General features: G+C 44.0%; 1 protein-coding gene across 5 annotated transcripts; it reads left to right on the plus strand.

The window, feature by feature from the left end:
* The first annotated feature begins 273 nt into the window (after positions 1–273).
* Positions 274–11212, plus strand: ZNF3 (zinc finger protein 3). 5 transcript variants are annotated; one of them, XM_045204590.3, is made up of 7 exons: positions 519–634; positions 1776–1887; positions 2179–2359; positions 4254–4390; positions 6272–6363; positions 6647–6773; positions 8413–11212. In XM_045204590.3, the coding sequence occupies exons 4-7, from the start codon at positions 4336–4338 to the stop codon at positions 9477–9479; spliced, it is 1341 nt and encodes a 446-aa protein (XP_045060525.2). In that variant the 5' UTR covers positions 519–634; positions 1776–1887; positions 2179–2359; positions 4254–4335; the 3' UTR covers positions 9480–11212. The 5 variants fall into 5 exon arrangements, with proteins under 5 accessions (XP_053766347.1, XP_053766354.1, XP_045060525.2 ...); XM_053910372.2 differs by lacking the exons at positions 519–634; positions 2179–2359 and adding an exon at positions 274–424; XM_053910379.2 differs by lacking the exons at positions 519–634; positions 2179–2359 and adding an exon at positions 274–424 and having other exon boundaries at positions 1776–1868.
* Positions 11213–19693: the final 8481 nt, after the last annotated feature.

The raw sequence follows: 19693 nt of genomic DNA on the forward strand, positions 1-19693 counted from the left end.
AAACTTGGTTTATTTGGAAATTTTAAATAAGGCTGAATTTTTTATATTGATGCATCCTTCCAAAGTTTACTACTACAGCTCAGCTCAGGGCGGGTCGCTCAGGCACTGAGCGCTCTCCTCCACCACTGGCTGCCACTCAGGAGACCGCGTGTGGACCCAGACCCAGGCGACCCTGTTTCTCCCACGCCGAGCCGCGCCCCCTTCCACGCCCCGGCCCAGGCCAGTAGCGCCCGAGCATGCGCCCTGAGATGAAGGTGCGTGGGGTCCCAACCCGCCTGGCCAGTAGGGGGCGAGGCGGGTGTGGGGGGCGTGAGGCCCGGCTGTCGCGTCAGCGTTTGGGCCCTGCGCCAGCGCCACTCGACAGGGACCGGGAGTCAGGAAACCACCGAGAGGCGGAGACCTCCCATTTTCCTAGAGAGAGCAGGTGGGAGCAGCGCGGGGCGGGGCGGGGGTAGGGGTGCGGGCGAGTTGGGTGGCAAAAGAAAAAAAAAAAAAAAAAAAAGGGACCGACCCGGAAGCGAACCGGAGGGAGCTTCCGTTCTTTGTTCTGTCCCTGGTGTGTGGGTCTGTGACAGTGTCCAACGGGGCCTGGTCCGTGTCTGGGCCCCTCAGGTCTTCCGTCCCTGCCCCTAGGGTGAGTCCGGCCGCCCTCGGGGCTCGCGGTGAGACGGAGTCTGTGATCGCCGGGAAGGGGGAGGTGTCCGTACTGCTGCGGCCGGTGGGGACCCCAGGCCCTCCTGGAGCAGGGTGCTGAAGGCTCCGCTCACTCCCTCGCAGCCGGTCCCGGACTCCGTTTTTGCAGGGACGCTCCTTCACCTGCGTGGGAGGGAGAAAGGGGCTGCGGTTCTGGTTTTGCGAGTCAGCGCCCCACAAGAGCACTCAGAAGTCCCACTGTGGCTGTAGGAGAGTCCCTCTCTTTGAAACAGTTGATGACAGCCACCCTAACTTGGTAGTTCTCCCAGACGCTTTTAGTTGAGGTTCACACAGTTACTCGCATCCACCGTAGGAGAGCAAGTTTGTTTTTACTTACCTGGGTGTTTAGGGTCAGAGAATGACTTCTTCGAAGTGTTCGCAGTTAGAGCTTTGTCTGGGAGGGAGTACAAACTCAGTTACGGGAATAATCCACTGGCGCCCAGTCCGTCCAGTCGTTCACGGGGAGTGGTTCTACTGTTTTTATTCCATTTGCAGCTGTATTGATCCCTGATGTAATCCGGCTTTGTGGTGGGATTGAACACAGGCCCGGTGTTTACCCTCCGAAGGGCATGTTTAAGCTGTACCAGAGGATTAACAGGATGATGAATCTGAAATTATGGACTATTAGAGAAATTATAGTTATTTATCCCCAAGAAAAGAGGTTTGTGGAGAGAGGGCATCATTTGGTTTTGGACAGTTGTGTGGAAGAAGATTCTGTCGTTGAAGCTCCATAGGTTATTAGGTCTCTGTGGGGTGAATTTTCAGTTTACCATGTCCCCGTGCTAAACTATGCAGCCCTGGAAGAGACTCCTTGCTGAAGTATTGAGAGTATCTAGCAAGTAAGCCGACGTTGTTGGCAACTTGACCAGGAGATCATAACATGGAATGGGAGTGTGACCTGGAGAACTTGCAGTTCCTTTCAGCTTTCTTAAGGATGCAACACAAATCCCAGTTTTTGTGGTCTTAATTGGTACTTATTAGTATACGTGTCTTTCCCCCCCATCTATAAATATCTAGATTAGAAATGAAGTTTATGTGAATATTTTAAATTCCCTTTTCTTTTTTTCCCCTTCATCACACAGCATTGGCATCAACTAAAGTCAGAATTCCTGGGAACTTGAACAGAATCTCCCACTAAGTGCTACTTTGGCCTTCTTGAGATAACTCTGAAGAAGGTAGGAAAGGATCCAGCAGGTAAAGCTTTCCATGACTCATTTTCACTACCGGGTCATTTTGCTCAGTCCCCAGAAGCTGCTGGAGGGAGAGGGGTTGGCATTAGAGCAGGGGAAGGGCCCAGCCTGCACCTGAAGCTGTGGGAGCACAATGGAGAGTTTTCTTTCTATGAGAAACATTGTTTACTGATCCAGACACTGGGTACTTGTTCTCAACAGTATGCCTTTGAGTTACAGCTTTGGTTAACCCAGCTGTGAGGAGGGATCATTGCTTTTTTCCTCTGAAAATCAGAGTCTGATTTTCCTTTTTAAGGACAGTTTGGACTGAGAGCTGATTTGTTGGGAGTGTCTGCTTATAAACAGTCCTGGAAATTGTAAAGATGTTGATAGGAACACAGACATGGCTGGCCCTGAGACATAGTTTAAAGCAGCGGTCCCCAACCTTTTTGGCACCCAGGACCGATTTTGTGGAAGACAATTTTTCCATGGACCAGGTAGCTGGGGATGGTTTTGGGATGTTTCATGCACATTACGTTCAAGCTCAGCTCCTGCTGTGTGACCTGTTTCCTAACAGGCCTGGAGGTTGGGGACCCCTGGCTCAAAGGGACCCATCTGGGAGAGTGATGGTGGCAAGAGGGTATGTTACCCACCTTGAGCTGGTGGGCCTGGCTCATGCCTGATTCAGTGTTTTTCACTGTGTAGTGGTGTTGGTGGTGAGCATTTTATATCCCTTTGTTGCCCAAAGACTAGAGTTCTCTGAACTCTCAGTGGCTCTCAGACTAGGCCCCTCCCCTTTTTATGTCTCGTGTGAATACAGCAGTCTGTGATGATGAAGCAAATACCGTTTGCATTCCTGGTTTTTCACTCCTTTTAGTAGTACCTTGCAATATAGTTGGCACTCGACAGATGTTTGTTAAATGAGCAAATAACCAGATAAAGAGAGGGCGGTAGACAAAATCCAGGGTTTTTTTTCCCCTTTGCTCTTGCCTAAGTGTAAGGGTGCTCCGGTGGCTGCTGCGTGTGTTCTAGATCTGTTGATTCTTGCCACAATGTTCAGTGAAGTGGGAACTTCTGTTTGAGACCCAAACCTCAGTCTAGGTATTAGTGTTAGGTTTCACTCACTGGAACCACAGAAAACAGATCGCTTTTGATTTGTAGCATCTGGGAAGTGGGGACATAAATAGTGGTAAAAACAAATAATTAATAATTAGTAATCTTGTGCTTTTTTAAAAAGTGTTGGCCCCTGCTTCAGGGACTTATATTCTGACCTAAGGCAATGTATTAGGAGAGAAGGGAGATAAAAAGAAGGCTGGCTGCCCCCTTCTCGGGGAGAGGATACGGAGCAACTGGGACCCGTCTTTCAGATCCAGGGGAATGCATACACCCAGTCCCTGTCATGAGACTCACAAGGACCGCAGAAGGGCCCAGGTTCCTCGACAATATCCCACCTTTGACTGGGACAGGAAGGAGAAAACCATTTTAAAAAGAAAGGGGAGGATGAGTTTAACAAATGTAATTTAATAGAGCTGTTTGCCCTAGCTCTGTGAGACTGGGGTTGTCTCCGCAGGCTCTTAACATGAGCGACACGGAAGTCAGTGAGCTTCTCTAGTCTCCGTTATTCGGCTGCTGTTGCACGGCTCCTTTTTCTCTAAGGATAACACCTAAATTTAACGTAACAGCTAGAAACCTTGTAAGTGTTTTTCTCCTGCCAATTCTAATATTTATGAGGGTTGTTTTTCTCTTCTATAAATAAATAGCTTTCTCCATGATCCCATAATTGTTTTAAAGATTTTATTTATTTATTTTTAGAGAAAAGAAGGAAGGGAGAAAGAAAGGGAGAGAAACATCAATTGGTTGCCTCTTGCACTCCCCCAGCTGGAGACCTGGCCCAAAACCCAGGCATAAGCCCTGACCGGGAATCTAACTGGCGACGTTTTGATTCTCAGGCCAGCCCTCAATTCACTGAGCGCTGAATATGTGAGTCACACCAGCCAGGGCCCAAATAGTCTTCAAAGTCGGTATGGTGCATACATACATATTTTGCAGTCTATGTGTGCACTCTCTTTTTCACTTTGATATTTTTCATTTCGATAGTTATTTACTATTTCATTCTGTTAACGTTATTATTTGGCACTGGTATTCTCTGTTTTTTGTTATTAAAAATATCCCTCAGTGTTTGTGGGGAGCCAAAAGTGGGATATTGTCAAGCAGCTTGTGCTCTTTTAGTGACCCTCATGTACCCTCATTACAGGGAGTGGGAGTGTATATATTTACCAGGGTCTTAAAGACTAGTCCCTATTACTGCATTTCTTCTCATTGTTCTTGGGTACTAACTGAAGTGCTAGTGAGTTTTTTTAAAATATGAATCTTGAACTTTTGTTTCTGCAGTGCTTCCTTATTCTCATTCAAAACCTGCTTCTGGCTGAGTCTGTATAGAGGAGACCAGAGACAGGAGCTTCTGGCCTTACCCATGGAAACTCAGGCTGATCACACGCCTCAGGAACCTCAGGCCCTGCTTGAGAGTGGTAAGGAATAGGGGATTCATTCATTCATTTATTCAGTCATTCAATAGTCATCTAGTGAAATCTCAGGTACTAGGCAAATGCTAGAATCCAGACATGGTTAAGACATAGTTCTTGCCATTTCATAGCTCACAGCTGAGTGTGGATTAACATACAGCTTGATAGGTTTTATAGCTGAGGCATTTTTAAGGGCTGTGGGCTCCTTGTGCAAGATTAAGAAAACTGGTACACTCACCAAATTCCATTTTCCAGAGGCTGATTAACAGCCAAGTGCATAGTCCTGGTTTCTGCTCTTTAGGACCACATGCTTAGAGGACGTTCTTGGGAATTGTTTTGTAGGTCATAGGCAAAAAATAAAATAAAATAAAATAATAAAATAGGTAGGAAGCCATGAAAGGATTTGTATTTTGCTTCCATAGACTGCTTTTATGACTAGAGCCAGTTTTGTTCCTAGTGGTTATTACTCCCTTGCTTAGGAGGAAAAGCATTTATTTTTTCCCCCCAAAAAGCAAAACTATTTTTGGGTGATTCTGCAGAATCTAGTATCTAGGGATTTCATGTCTCTATAGAATAAATACGTTAACCTAAAAATTACCAAAAAAGGTAGGTGATCAGGAAAAAATCCGGGCAATACAGCTAACTGATAAGGATTTGTATCCAGATTACAGAAAAACTCTTACAACTCAGGAGGACAACCCACTTTTTAAAATGGAAACATTTAAATAAACACTTCACAAAAAAAGATAGACAAATGCTCAATAAGCACATGAAAAGAGGTTTGATATTGTTCATCAGGGAAATGCAATCCAAAACCATGGTGAGATACCACTAAACATACATTAAATTGGCTAAAATTTAAAAGATATACTATACTAGGACCCTGGCTGGTATAGGTCAGTGGATTGAGCACCGGCCTGCAAACCAAAGGGTCCCTGGCTTGATTCCCAGTCCGGACACTTGCCTGGGTTACAGGCCAGGTCCCAGTAGGGGGTGTGGGAGAGGCAACCACACATTGATGTTTCGCTCCCTCTCTTTCTCCATCCCTTCCCCTCTCTCTAAAAGTAGATAAATAAAATCTTTAAAAAAAATAAAAGATACACCATACCAAATGTTGGCAAGGATTCAGAGGAACTAGAACTCTCATATAGTGCTGGTGGAAATGTAAAATTGGACAAATACTTTGGAAAACAGTTCATTTTTTAAAATGTTAAACTTACATGCCCATATGATCTAGCCATTCCAGTCCCAGCCATTGACTCATAAGAAAAAAACCAAAGAAAGAAAAGGAATGGAAAAAAAAGGAAAGAGGAAAGGGAAGGGAAGGGGATGGGGAAGGGGAAGGAAAAAGTGATTAAGTACAGAAACAGGAAACACGTACAGTGTTGGGATTTGTACGTTTGATCTGGGGATGGAGGACAGCTGTGAGTGTTATGTCTTTTGTCAGGGTTGGGGTGAAGCTCCTAGTTTTCCCCTGGTCTAAGAGAACTTCATGCAGTAGTTTGAGTTCAGAGATGTGGAGAATGATGGAAGCAATATGAGCAGGACAGCCTTTGTTTCTGGCCAGGCCTGGGAGAATGGACAAGAACACACTCATCATTAACAACAGGACTGGGCACATTTCATTGAGAGGAGAGTGACTGGATAGAAAGGAAGGGAGCAGGGGCAGAGTAGAGAGCAAGATTCAACATAGTTTTAGACATCTCTCTTTAGGATAGGCCCACACTGAATGTGCCTGTTATAAGCACCTTTCGTAGCTACAGAGGAAGTGAACTTAAAAATGTCAAAGGGAATAGGTCCTAGGTTGTCCCAGGACCCTATGAGTTCTCTGTAGGTTGGGAGGTCAGACAGCAGCAGACTCACTCATAGACCCTTTAATGTCCCCAGCTCTTCCTCCCTCAAAAGTTCCTGCATTTTCCAACAAGGACAGTCTGGGGGATGAGATGCTGGCAGCCGCACTCCTAAAGGCCAAGTCCCAGGTAAGCTCTGCTTCCCCTTATCCTCTTTTTCTTTCCCATTTTGTGGACATTGTGGTTCAGCAACATCCCAATTCAGTGCCCCAGCCTCGATTCCCTCCATCAGGACTGTGGTCTTTTCCTCCTGAGTAATGGACCTTGCGTTCTTTCTTGGACTCTCACCTCTCTCCACCCTAATCTCCTTTCCTCAACTTCCCAAATATGCTTTCTTTAACCCCACCCCCAATTATTTTTCTGGTGCTGCCAGTCCTCACCTGAAATTGCATGCAGGAACGTGTTGTTTCAGGAGTTGGTGACATTTGAGGATGTGGCTGTGTACTTTATCCGGAAGGAGTGGAAGCGTTTGGAGCCTGCTCAGAGAAATCTCTACAGAGATGTGATGCTGGAGAACTATGGGAATGTGTTCTCACTGGGTAAGGAGTTACGCTTTCTCAAAACTTTCTTGGAATTTCTTTGCTTCCTTGTTTGCTAGTAACAATTGAGTCAGTGAAAATAATTAACTAAGGATTGCCTTAGTCTCAGAAAACTGTAACAATAATAGTAACTCCCATTTGTACAGTAACTTGCAGTTTATAAAGAGGTTTCATATGTACTCTCTTATTTAATCCTCACAGTAACACGGCATGTGAGGGAGCTAGAATTATTCTCCTCATTTTATAGTTGAGGAAAGAGAGGTCAGATCTGAAATGCTTTACACACAGTCCTCCAGCTGGTGAGTGGCAGAACTCTAGCCCTGGTCTTTGAAGTCCAAACATGGTACTTTTTTTTCATATTATTCTTAGGATTTAACATAATCCGGAGACTTTTCCAAAAGATTAGCATATTGGGATCCCAGAACATGTGAGGTACTGCTGTGTGCCCAAGTGAACAGTCTGGAACTCTGTCTCCTCCCCTTCTCTTTCGGGCTCGTTGCTTTGTTCATGATGTGGTGCCACTGCTGCTCTCGTAGACATTTTAACTTGTTACAGGGAACAATTCCCTCCTTAACCTTCAGTCTGCGGACTTTTAATTCCTCGTCTCTCACCTTTAACAGTGAGAACATATCCCTCAGCAGTGCAGAGGGTCCTCCGAACTCCGTTTCAGACCTCCCTGACATTTCCTTTCTGACCCCTGCAAGTCCTGGGTCTGGGATTGAGCTCTGTGACTGCTTGATATGAGCGTCTGTGACTGCTTGATATGAGCGGGATAAACCTCGTCCTGTGTCTTTCCCTGTGAGCAGGATCCCCCTCCCTGTATTTTGACATGATCTCTGGGCTGAGGAGGAGCCGAGAGTTCTGGCTTTGAGGGGAATTGAGAAGAGAGAGGTTCTGAGAGGTGTCTGTTCAAGTGAAGGAGAAACAGCTTTTTCTGTCCCTAATACTCATTGCCCTATATTTACTTTTTAAAATATTGACAAACTAAAAAAATGCTAACATCTAGACCCTTTATATTTGTCCTCTGTGCTTGAAGTACCCTTTAAACATCCCAGGACAGTGAAGATAGAGAAGTCACATATGGAAATTGTTTATGTATCATCACATCATAGCATAGCCTTCTAGGCCTAGGGCCCGGAGGTGGACTAACTGTCTCTTGCCTCTTTCCATGCATTTGGCATATGCAGTCCACCTACAAACATGAGTGTTCTTTTCGCCTGGGGCTGTAGGGGGTCACTAGTGTCCTCAACCTTGGTGCCCCTTCCTGCTCTGCTACTGTTTCTCATCACCTTCCCCACTTCTCTTAAACAACTTTTGGTAGTCACCACCTCCCAAATCATATATACAGTCTTTAACTTCTCTGAAGACTTTGTCACTTCATTAAACATGCCCTTCCTCTTTTATTCTTGGTTCCCTGTCCTTGCCTGATCCACCCTGTCATTACAATCCAACTTTCTCTACTTCCAGCTGTTTTCTCAGTTTTGCTTCCTGCCTTTCTCCTTCCCTATTTCCTCTTCTCTTATTCCGTCTTAGCTACACAGAGCCTGGGCAGATAGGAGGCATGCACGTGATTATGCTGTCCTCTGGTTTTGATTCTTCCACAAGGAACAAGTGATGTTTGTATTTTGTATTATACCAGATGGTGAGACCAGACCTGAGCATGATCAAGAAATTTCTGAAGATACAGGATCACATGGGGTGCTATTGGGAAGATTCCAAAAGGATATTTCTCAGGGTCTTAAATTTGAAGAAGCCTATGAAAAAGAAGTCAGTCTAAAGAGGCAGCTGGGAAACTCCTCTGGAAAAAGACTGAGTAAGAAGATACAAGATTTTGGTCAAGTGAGAGTTGAGGAAAAGCTAACCCCCATGGGAGAGAGAAGTCAGAAATATAATGATTTGGGGAACAGCTTCACTGTGAGTTCCAACCTTATTTCACACCAGAGACTCCCTGTGGGAGACAGACCCCATAAGTGCGATGAATGTAGCAAGAGCTTTAATCGAACTTCAGACCTTATTCAACATCAGAGAATCCACACTGGGGAAAAGCCCTATGAATGTAGTGAATGTGGGAAGGCCTTCAGCCAGAGCTCACATCTGATTCAGCATCAAAGAATCCACACTGGAGAGAAACCTTATGAATGTAATGATTGTGGGAAGACCTTCAGTTGTAGCTCTGCTCTCATTCTACATCGAAGGATCCATACTGGAGAGAAACCTTATGAATGTAATGAGTGTGGGAAAACCTTTAGCTGGAGCTCCACCCTTACTCATCATCAGAGAATCCACACTGGCGAGAAACCATATGCTTGTAACGAATGTGGGAAGGCCTTCAGTAGGAGCTCCACCCTCATTCACCACCAGAGAATCCACACTGGAGAGAAGCCCTATGAATGTAATGAGTGTGGGAAGGCTTTCAGCCAGAGCTCACACCTCTATCAGCACCAGAGAATCCACACTGGAGAGAAGCCCTATGAATGTATGGAATGTGGAGGGAAGTTTACCTATAGTTCAGGCCTTATTCAGCATCAAAGAATCCACACAGGGGAAAATCCCTATGAATGTAGTGAGTGTGGGAAAGCCTTTAGGTATAGCTCAGCTCTTGTTCGCCATCAGAGAATTCACACTGGAGAGAAGCCTTTGAACGTAATGGGAATGAGCAAAAGTTCTCTCAGAGTTACTGAATTAAATATCAGAGAGTCTACCTGAAAGAGAGCCACACACCTGTTTTTCTTACTTCCTCTGAGTCTAAAGAGGTCTTGCCTTACTGTAAAAATACGAGCAACTTAGGATGTGTCCCTTCTGATGCAAACATTTCACTTTAGAGAATGGGGTTAAGTGGGCAAATCATCCTGGCACAGTGATTAGCAACCTAGTCATTTCCCAGGGAATGGTACCAGCCTTGAAAAATTATGCAGCGAGCAGCAGATTAATTGTTGGAAATAGAGGGAAGTTCTGGGACCAGTCACCTTCACCATGGAAGGGGTTTTGCACTAGACAATATTTCTCACACCAAGGAAGCCTTTCTAGGTGGGGATGGAAGCACAGTAGGAAAATTCTAAGGATTCCTCTAGTTGGAGTCAGTACAGTCAGCACGGAAGGCAGTGGCAAGAATGTTCTGGGTCCTATGACTTGCTAAAAGGGAAAGGAGGCTATACTTGAAAGCCCCTGTTCCCAATCCAGCTTTAAGTTTTGATAAGAAAATTTGGTGCTGAGGGATTTATTTGATTGGGGGCAAGGGGGTGGGGCGGGCAAGAGAGGTTTTCTATGGTGACTATCCTTTATGGCTCTTGGAGCAGCAAGACCAAGTTTCTGAGAGCTGTCTAGCATTTTTGTTGGAGAACCCCTTGTCATTCCCTGTTGTGATAGGACCAATTGGGAAATCCATCTAATCAGTGAGTCTAACATGAGGAAGTGGATCAGAAGCATTTTGCATGCCTCTGCTTCCTCTTCCTCTCACCACTCCTGTGATAAGTGATTTAATCCAAACCCCTAGTGACTAAGGATGCTTTTAAGGAGCTCACTTAACCAACTTGTCCTGCCCTCTGTCACCTATGACCTGTGACACCTGACCCGAGCAGCCAGCCTCTCCTACCCCCACCTCTGACTTCAACAGCAGAGTAAGAATTCACACACGGCAAAGCCTAGAGAAGGAAGGCTCTGACCAGAGCCTGGACGTAGGGCTCCTGCTGCGTTAGGATGGAGCTCCTGAGTTTTCCCAGCTTGAAGGGATGACCTTTGATTATGTTTTCCCAATCTTGCTCATCCTGTAGCATAAATGAAGTGCACTATTAAACAGAATAGATTTTCAGAAGGAGAGATTGAGTGTGTTTTTGTGCAGGAGGAAAATTTATTTTAGTTTAAACAGGAAAAATCAGTGATTGTAAATGGAATCATTAAAAACTAATCTTGAAATTTTTTTTACAACCAACCATTTCTCTCAGTCACAAACATGTTACCTCTTTCCCTCAAGGCTCCCATCATATTCCTCTAGATACTGCCCCAGACTCTTCAATCACTTCCACAATCGCTCCCACCTTTACACCCTCATGTAGAGTTTTTTGTGCTGCACACCATTCAGTGGGGGATGATACTTAAAGCCAACAACTACAACTGGAAAGGTGTTACTGGGTATGGGGTTCCTGACAAGCGTGTACTCGCATATTGAGTAGCAATGGGCATATTTAGGTTTCTTAGTTTGGCTGTTGGTAGGAGGATGTTACAGTCATGGAGAAGATGAGGAAATGTCTGGAGCTCTAACCTTTAAAAAAATTTGGATCACATTGTGATCACCTAACGTGTTTTTAATTCCTTAAAGCTACAATGGAACTCATCACTCGGGCTCTTCTCTGACATCCGCACATACTTGCAGATTGGTTCTCAGTATAGACTATGAACTATCCATACTAGAGTCGCTAGGCTGCTTGTTAGTAATACAGATTTCTAGGCCCCAAATCAGACAAAATTACTTTTGAGGATAGAGCTTAAACTACACTGAAAAAAAAAAAAAACAAAACTCAGAAGTAATGGAACAGTTAAGGAAAATTCTAGAAGGTAAACTTGAGCTATGGTAATACATGGTAATTAAGAAGAGCTTCCAGTTAGGACAGTTTGGGGTGGCCTGAGTACGGCCACTTAATGTGAAGCCTGGGAAAGACCACTGAACAGGAAGGGTCAGCCCCTTTGCCCAGATGGCGGCCCCCACATAAGATTTCATGACTGTCTTGCATAGCTTCTCAGTGTGACCTGAGATGGGCCATTACATGAAAAAGTTTTTTAAAAGCTCTTTGAAACTCATAACATTTTATTCACCTGATTCTCCTGATTATTCATACCCCACCGTGATTCCTCAGTCTGTAACTGAGCATTCCTTAGTGTGCATAGTACCCGTTTGTCTCTTTGCCATTATCCTTGGAATCCATTTACTTCCAAGGCTCCCACCATCTATGCAAGTATTAAATCTGCCTGTGTGGCAGCGATCTCTCCCAAGCTCTAGTCTTGTGTCTCCAGTCTGCAGGGCATTTACACTTGGATCTTTAAAAAGTTCAAATGGCCCTGGTTGGTGTGGCTCGGTTGGAGTATTGTCCCATAAACCGAAAGGTTGCAGGTTCAGTTCCTGGTCAGGACATATGCCCGGGTTATGGATTTGGTCCCCTGTCAAGGTGAATACAAGGGGCAATTGATGTTTCCCTCCCTTTCTCTTAAAAACATAAGCATTGTTTGCCTCCAGCTTAGCAAAAAAAAAAAAAAAAAAAAACCACAAAAAAACATAAGCATGTCCTTGGGTGAGGGTTAAAAGTTTCAAATTATATGTTTCAAACCGGGTATGCCTTTCCCATAAACCCTTCCCCTCTCAAAATTTCTGCACATGTCTCAGAGTCACAACTTCTGTGTTTTTGACTATTTTTGTCCTCCTACATCTCACCAGCATCAAGTCCTGGGCCGATTTAGGAAGCATGGAGTGGGAAGAGAGAGTGTTGTTAGAGGGGAAAGTTTCAACATTGAGATTATGGAGGAGGTGGGATTTCCAAGTGATGGTAATAACAGTAGCATATACTCTGCCTGGCCCCTTTCCAGGTGTTTTTCATATATTAAATTATTTAATCCTCGCTACAACCTGCAGTAACTATAACCCCATTTTACAGATGAAACAATTGAACTTGCCTGGTTAGATAGGCCAATGAGATCAGGATTTGTCTGCTTGGTGAGAAGCTGAGCCAGAGGCCAGATGGCTTAGATGTGAAATGGGAAGTTACCTGTAAAGGGAACCTGCTCTAGGCAATGATCTCGTCCTGTCAATTATGATTCTACAATCTCCATAGTTCTTAGTCTTCATTTCCACTGCTGTTAACCCTAGAGTTCAAATCTTTCATACTTCTCTCCTGGATTATATAGTCTCCTAATGAAGCAATTTTCAACCTTTTTCTTCTAATGGCACAAACAAACTAATTACTAAAATTTTGCAGCACACCAAAAAATATATATTTATTTTGATGATCTGACAAAAAGTAGGCATAATTTTTTTTAGACTTTTAAAAATATTTTATTTATTTTTAGAGAGAGGGGAAGAGAGGGAAAGAAAGACCCATGTGTGGTTGCTTCTCTCGCACCCCCCTACTGGGGACCTGGCAGGCAACCCAGGCATGTGCTCTGACTGGGAATCGAAGTGGCAACTTCTTGGTTTGCAGGCCGGCCCTCAATCCACTGCGCCACACCAGCCAGGGCAGTATAATTTTGATGCATTCACATTGGACGGCTATTGTGCTGTTGTCATTTTTTAAAAGATTTTATTTATTTATTTTTAGGGAGAGAGGAAGGGAGAGAGAAAGAGAGGGAGAAAAACATTGATGTGTGGTTGCCTCTCACATGCCCCAAACCGGGGACCTGGTCCACAACCCAGGTGTGTGCCTTAACTGCGAATCAAACCAGCAACCCTTTGGTTCACAGGCCGGCACTGAATCCACTGAGCCACACCAGCCAATGTGTCGTGTGTGTGTGTGTGTGTGTGTGTGTGTGTGTGTGTGTGTGTGTGTGTGTTTAATCTGACAATCTAAGGGAAAAGAGGTTAGTGCCCCGGACTAAATAGTCAGGTATTGCATATTTTAAAATTTTTTGTGGCACACCAATTGAAAATCACTGTCCTAATGGATTGATATCTTTATTTTTTTTACTTGGTTATTTTTAGAGAGAGAAACATCGATTTGTTGTTCCACTTATTTATGCATTCATTGATTGACTCTTATATGTGCCCTGACCAAGGGTCAAACCCATAACCTTGGCATATCAGATGACATTCTAACCAACCAAACTATTTAGCCAGGGCCTGGATTGATATCTTTGCTTTCTCACATTATAAATCACTCTCTCCCCAAAGCAGTATACCCATCTTGTCACTTCTTTATCAAAAAGTTTCAGTGGCTTCTTTTTTCATAGAATAAAATTCAAACTCCTTAGCTGTAAGTAGTCAAGGCTTCCCTTGGGCTGGCTTTCGTATCTCTGTATCGCCTTAAGTCTTAGTGCTCCTCTTCACACATCTAAAAACCAGGTGTGTGACAAACCAGAGCTGGCAGTCATTAGAGCAGTAGAAACAGACTTTATTCAGGACACATTGCAATAAGTGCAAAGAGATCTCAGTGAGAACTGGGCCCAGTCCCGAATTCAGCATGGCCAAGTGGGAATTTATAGCCAAGGAGCAGGGTGGGGGTCAGTGGATGAAAATTTTCTAAGAGGAAACATCCGGGAGTAAGAGGGGTTTTGGTTAAACTGACCTAGCAGGACTTTTGCTAGGGACAGGCAAGGGTGATTAGACATTGCTACAGTGTGATGGTAGAAGATGGGGGCCTCATGCTTCAGTGGGTTAGCAGGGTTCTTGCTAAAACTAGATTTTACAAGGAAGTGCACAGATGGACCTAGGAGAAGGTTCAGAAGCCTGAGTAAGATTTGGTCAAGCAAAGAATCTTCGACACACCAAATAAGAGAAGATAACCAGGCCCAATTCATGCCCATGCTTTTGTTCTCTTAGTGTACCCATGTCTTGCTCCAGCGCCTCACACCCAATCAATAAAAATCAGAGTCCAAGAGGACCCGAGAAACCAGTTTCAACCTCCCTCTCAGTGCAGAAACTTTCAACAGTCCCCCCACCAGTTAACCATTCTCTATTGTATCTTCAGGGAAGAGAGGCTCATTGTTGCACCACACAAGTGGGCGGTTCCACTGTTGAATATTCTGATTGCTGGAAGTTAAACTGAACTGAATTCGGCCTCCTTGTAAACTCCCGCCTTCTACTGTTAGCTTTTGGTTTTTGCCTTATCTGTGAAATGAGAGGGATAGGGCAAGATTTCCGAGGACATTATCAGTCATATTAGCAAAAGCAATGTCAGCCCTGACCAGTGTGGCTCCATTGGTTGGGTGCCAGCCCGTGAAGCAAAAGGTCACCAGTTTGATTCCACTCAGGGCACAGGCCTAGGTTGTGGGTTCAGTCCCCGATTGGGGCACACGTGAGAGGTGACCCATCATGTTTCTCTCTCACCTCGATGTTTCTCTCCTCTTTCTCCCTCCCTTCCCCTCTCTCTAAAAATAAATAAATAAAATCTTTTAATAAAAGGCAATTTCATTCCTAACTACGGCCACTCACCCCAAGTTATACCTGTTCTTTGAAATCCAACTCAAATAATTCTGAAAAATGATATCGTGTGATAAGTTTCCCAGTAAGGGGAAAGCCTGGTTTTATCTGAACATTTCAGCTGACAGAAGGGAACCACGGAGTGGTGGTGAAGAAAAACATCTTAACAAATTCTTCCTTTTTATTTAAAAGGTTGGTTTTGAAAGCTCTCTGAAATATTTTCTTTTTCTCTTAGATTGTCTATAAAGTTAAAACTTTTTCTACTTTAAAAATTAAAAGAAAGCTCAGTCAGGTGCATTATTTTAAATGTCATAATGAAGAACTGAAGACTTTGAAATGAATCAAAACTTACATGGACTATTCATACAAAGAGAGATAGGGGGCACTCTCTGACCCTATCTGTCCAGGAATGACACAGGATCCTTATCTTTCCCCACAGGCATCTGTTCTCCTGTGTACTCTCCACTTCGGTTGCTGGCATCATCAACTCCCCAGTCAGCCACGTCAGAAACCTGGGGATTGCTCTGGATGCATTGTTTCTCCGTCTTCTCACCTGTACAGCTTGTCTGTCAATTCCTAGCCTGTCCTGTCTTGCCCATTCCTGTGACTCGCGCAGGGGCCTAGGCATCCTTAACTCCTCCCAGGATTTTGGCACCATCCTTTTTGCTTCCAAAGTCCTCTCCAATCCATACTTTTTTTAAAAAAATCTTCACTCAAGGACATGCTTATTGATTTTAGAAAGAGGAGAAGGGAATGGGGTGGGGGGAGAAAAATCAGTGTGAGAGAGAAACATCAGTTGGTTGCCTCTCATATGTGCCTTGACCAGGACTGACCCCCGCAGCCTAGGCCTGTGACCAGGAATTGAACCCTCCACCTTCCTATTTATGGGATGACACTCCAACCAACTGAGGCACACGTGCCAGGGCTCCAGTCCGTTCTTCGTACTTACGCGTTGAGTTCTCTCTCTAACGTGCGATTGGCTGACAGCGCCTCAAAACCTTCCAGTGGTCCCTTCTCATCCTCTAGGTGAAATTCTTTGTCATGACACAGGGCTTTTCACTTTCTAGCCCTGCCTACTTCGACCTGCCTCCTAGTACCCTTCTCATCCCAGCTCCCATCCTCCTCCCCTCCCACATGTTTCACACTGGCGTGATGCAGAACCAGTGACGGGGCACAGATACTGTCAATGCCTCTGTGCCTTTACACCTGTTATTCTTCTTCCTGAATGCCCTCTGCACTTTGTTCACCTAACAAACTCCTATTTATCTTTGAAAACCTGATCATAAGCTTCACCTTTAGTGTGGAGCCTGTCCAGGGCATTGTGTTTGCCACCTTAACCCCCACTGAATTCACCATGTCCGCTAAGCTGCCTCTGTGTCCTGTAGATACTTTTCATTACTGCGCTTACTCCCTGACACCCCTCCCCCCAGTCTGTTAACTGATTTGTACATCTGACTCCCCCACTATGGTTTTCTCATAGAATCTTGATCCATAATTCAATTGAGATTCTAATAGAAAACTTACCTACAGTTATGACATGCAAGGGCACTGCTAGTATGAATCTTTCGTGTTAATCCACATCGGAGCCCCGCGAGCGGCTCTCCTACTGGGAAGCGGCACATGTGGACAAGCACAGCCCTCAGCATGAATCCTCTGCTCCGCCACCAACGCTGGCCCCTCAGCAGGGCTTTGCGTGCCTTACACTCCCAAGGCATTGTTTGATTGCTTGAGTTTGTGGTTTTTTAAAAATAGTTAACAACATTGTTGAGATGTAATTCATACATCATACAATTCACCCATTTAAAGTGTACAGTTCAGTGGTCTTGTAAAATATATTTTATTGATTATGCTATTACAGTTGTCCCATTTCCCCCCTCTATTCCCCTCAGCCCTGCACACCCCTTTCACCAGCATTCCCCACCCCCCTTAGTTCATGTCCATGGGTCATACATGTAAGTTCTTTGGCTTCTCCATTTCCTATACTATCATTAACCTCCCCCATCTATTTGGCACATACCAATTATGCTTCTTATTCCCTGTACCTTTCCACCCCACTCTCTTCCCCTCCCCACTGGTAATCCTCCATGTGATCTCCATTTCTGTGATTCTGTTCCTGTTCTAGTTATTTGCTTAATTTGTTTTTGTTTTTAAGTTCAGTTGTTAATAGTTGTGAGTTTGTTATCATTTTACTGTTCATATTTTTTAAAAATATTTTATTTATTTACTTTTTAAAGAGAGGGCAAGGGAAGGAGAAAGAGAGGGAAAGAAACATGGGCCAGTTGTCTCTCGCAACCCAGGCATGTTCCCTGACCTGGGACCAAACCCGTGACCCTTTGGTTCAAAGGCTGATGCTCAATCCACTGAACCACATCAGCCAGGGCTACTGTTCATATTTTTGTTCATCTTCTTTTTCTTAGATAAGTCCCTTTAACATTTCATATAATAAGGGCTGGGTGATGGTGAACTCTCTTGACTTTATCTGGGAAGCACTTTATCTGCCCTTGCATTCCAAATGATAGCTTTGCTGGGTAGAATAATCTTGGATATAGGTCTGTGCCTTTCATGACTTGGAATACTTCTTTCCAGCCCCGTCTTGTCTGCAAGGTTTCTTTTTAAAAATCAGCTGATAGTCTTATGGGAACTCCTTTGTAGGTAACTGTCTCCTTTTCTCTTGCTGTTTCTAAGATTCTCTCCTTATGGTTAATCTTGGGTAACTTAATTATGATGTGCCTTAAAAAAGTACCCTTTAAAGCCCTAAAAATAACCCTTTAGTAGTCAGTGTTTTCCCCCAACTCTCCCAGGCCTCGGCAGCTACCAGTTACCTTTTTGTCTCTTTGGATTTGGCTATTCTGGACGTTTCACATAAATGGAATTGCAATCATGCAGTATGTAGCTTTTGTGTCTGGTGTCTGGCTTCTTTCACTTGGCATGATGATATCATTTCAGCGTGTATGCAGTAGTATGAATCTGTAACTCATCCTTTTTTATGGCTGAATAACATTCCACTGTATACATATATCACACTTGGTTTCTTCCTTCATCCACTGATGGACATTTGTGTTGTTTCCACTTTTTAGCTAGTGTGAATAAGATGCTGTGAATATTTGTATAAAAGTTTTTGTGTTCATATGTTTTCATTTATCTTGGGTTTATACCTAGAAGAGAAATTTCAAGGTTAAATGCTATCTATCACCTTTTGAGGAATGGCCAGGCTATCTTCCAAAGAGAGTGTTCCATTTTCATTCTCACCAGCAGTATATAGGCTTCCAATGTCTCTGCATTCTCAACAACACTTATTATTTTTTAATTTATAGTCATCCTAGAGGGTTTGAAGTGGTGTCCTCGTGGTTTTGGTTTGCATTTTCCTGATGGCTAATTATGTTGAGTATTTTTTCATGTGCTTATTGTCCATTTGTATGTCTTTTTTTGAGAAACATCTATTCAAATCCTTTGCCCATCTTTTAATGGGTTATTTCTCTCTTTTTTATGGAGTTGTAAGGTATGTTCTAGATATAAGTGCCTTATTGTACATGATTTACAAAATTTTCTAGTATCTATGGGTTGTCCTTTCACTTTCTTGATGATGTTATTTGAAGCACAAAAGTTTTTAATTTTGGTGATCTCAAGCTTATCTGTTTTTCTTTGGGTATTTGTACTTGAGTTCTCCAGAAAAAAATAGAAACAATAGGATATGCATAAATATATAAGAGGAGATTTTTTTTTAAATCTTCACCCAAGAACATGTTTATTGATTTCAGAGAGAAGGGAATGGGGGGAGAGAAAGAGGGTGAAAAATATTGATGCGAAAGAGAAACATCAATTGGTTGCCTGTTGCATGAGCCCCCACTGGGGACTGAACCTGCAACCCAGGCATGTGCTCTGACCAGGAATTGAACCCGCGACCTTTTGGCTCACTGGACGACACTCCAACCAAGTGAGCCACACTGGCCAGGGCTATAGAGATTTATTATGGGAATTGGCTCATGCAATTTTGGAGGCTGAGCTATGCTAGGATATGCCACCAGCAAGCTGGAGAACCAGGAAAATGGTTAGTGTGATTCAGCCCGAAACCCACACTAAGAAACCCAGTGGCCAGAGACTGAGAACTAAGGACAGATATCAGAGCAGGAGAAGATGGATGAACCAGCTAAAGGAGAGAGAGAGAATTGCCCTGTCTCCACTTTTTCTGTTGGGGTCCTCAAAGAATAAGATCATGCCCACCTACTTTGGTGAGGGTGATTTTCTTTACTGTGCCTACCTCTCTGAATGCTAATCTCTTCCAGAAACACCCTCACAAACACACCCAGAAGTAATATCTTACCAGCCATCTAGGCATCCCTCAGTCCCACCAAGTTGACACATAAAATTAACCATCACAGGGTCATATCTGAGAGACCATTGTTGGTGGGAAGGTAAAATGGCACAGCACTCTGGAAAAACAGTTCGGCAGTTTATTACAAAGTTGAACATACACATACAATAGGTATCAACGCCAGAGAAGGGAAAGTTGCAGTCACACAAAACCAGTGCATTGATATTATAGTAGGTTTTTAAAAATTTTTAAACAGATTGTATTTATGTATTCTTAGACAGAGGGGAAGGGAGGGAGAAAGAGAGGGAGAGAAACACTGATCAGTTGCCTCTCACACATGCTCCAACCAGGGGCAAACCTGCAATCCAGGCACATGCCCCGGCCAGGGATGGAACCGGCAACCTTTTGCTTTGCAGGATGATGCTCAGCCAGCTGAGCTACCCTGGCCAGGGCTTATAGTAGCTTTATCTATAATCTACCAAAACTGGA

This window comes from Desmodus rotundus, chromosome 1 (assembly GCF_022682495.2).
Source record: "Desmodus rotundus isolate HL8 chromosome 1, HLdesRot8A.1, whole genome shotgun sequence".
In the NCBI taxonomy this organism is placed as follows: Eukaryota; Metazoa; Chordata; class Mammalia; order Chiroptera; family Phyllostomidae; genus Desmodus; species Desmodus rotundus.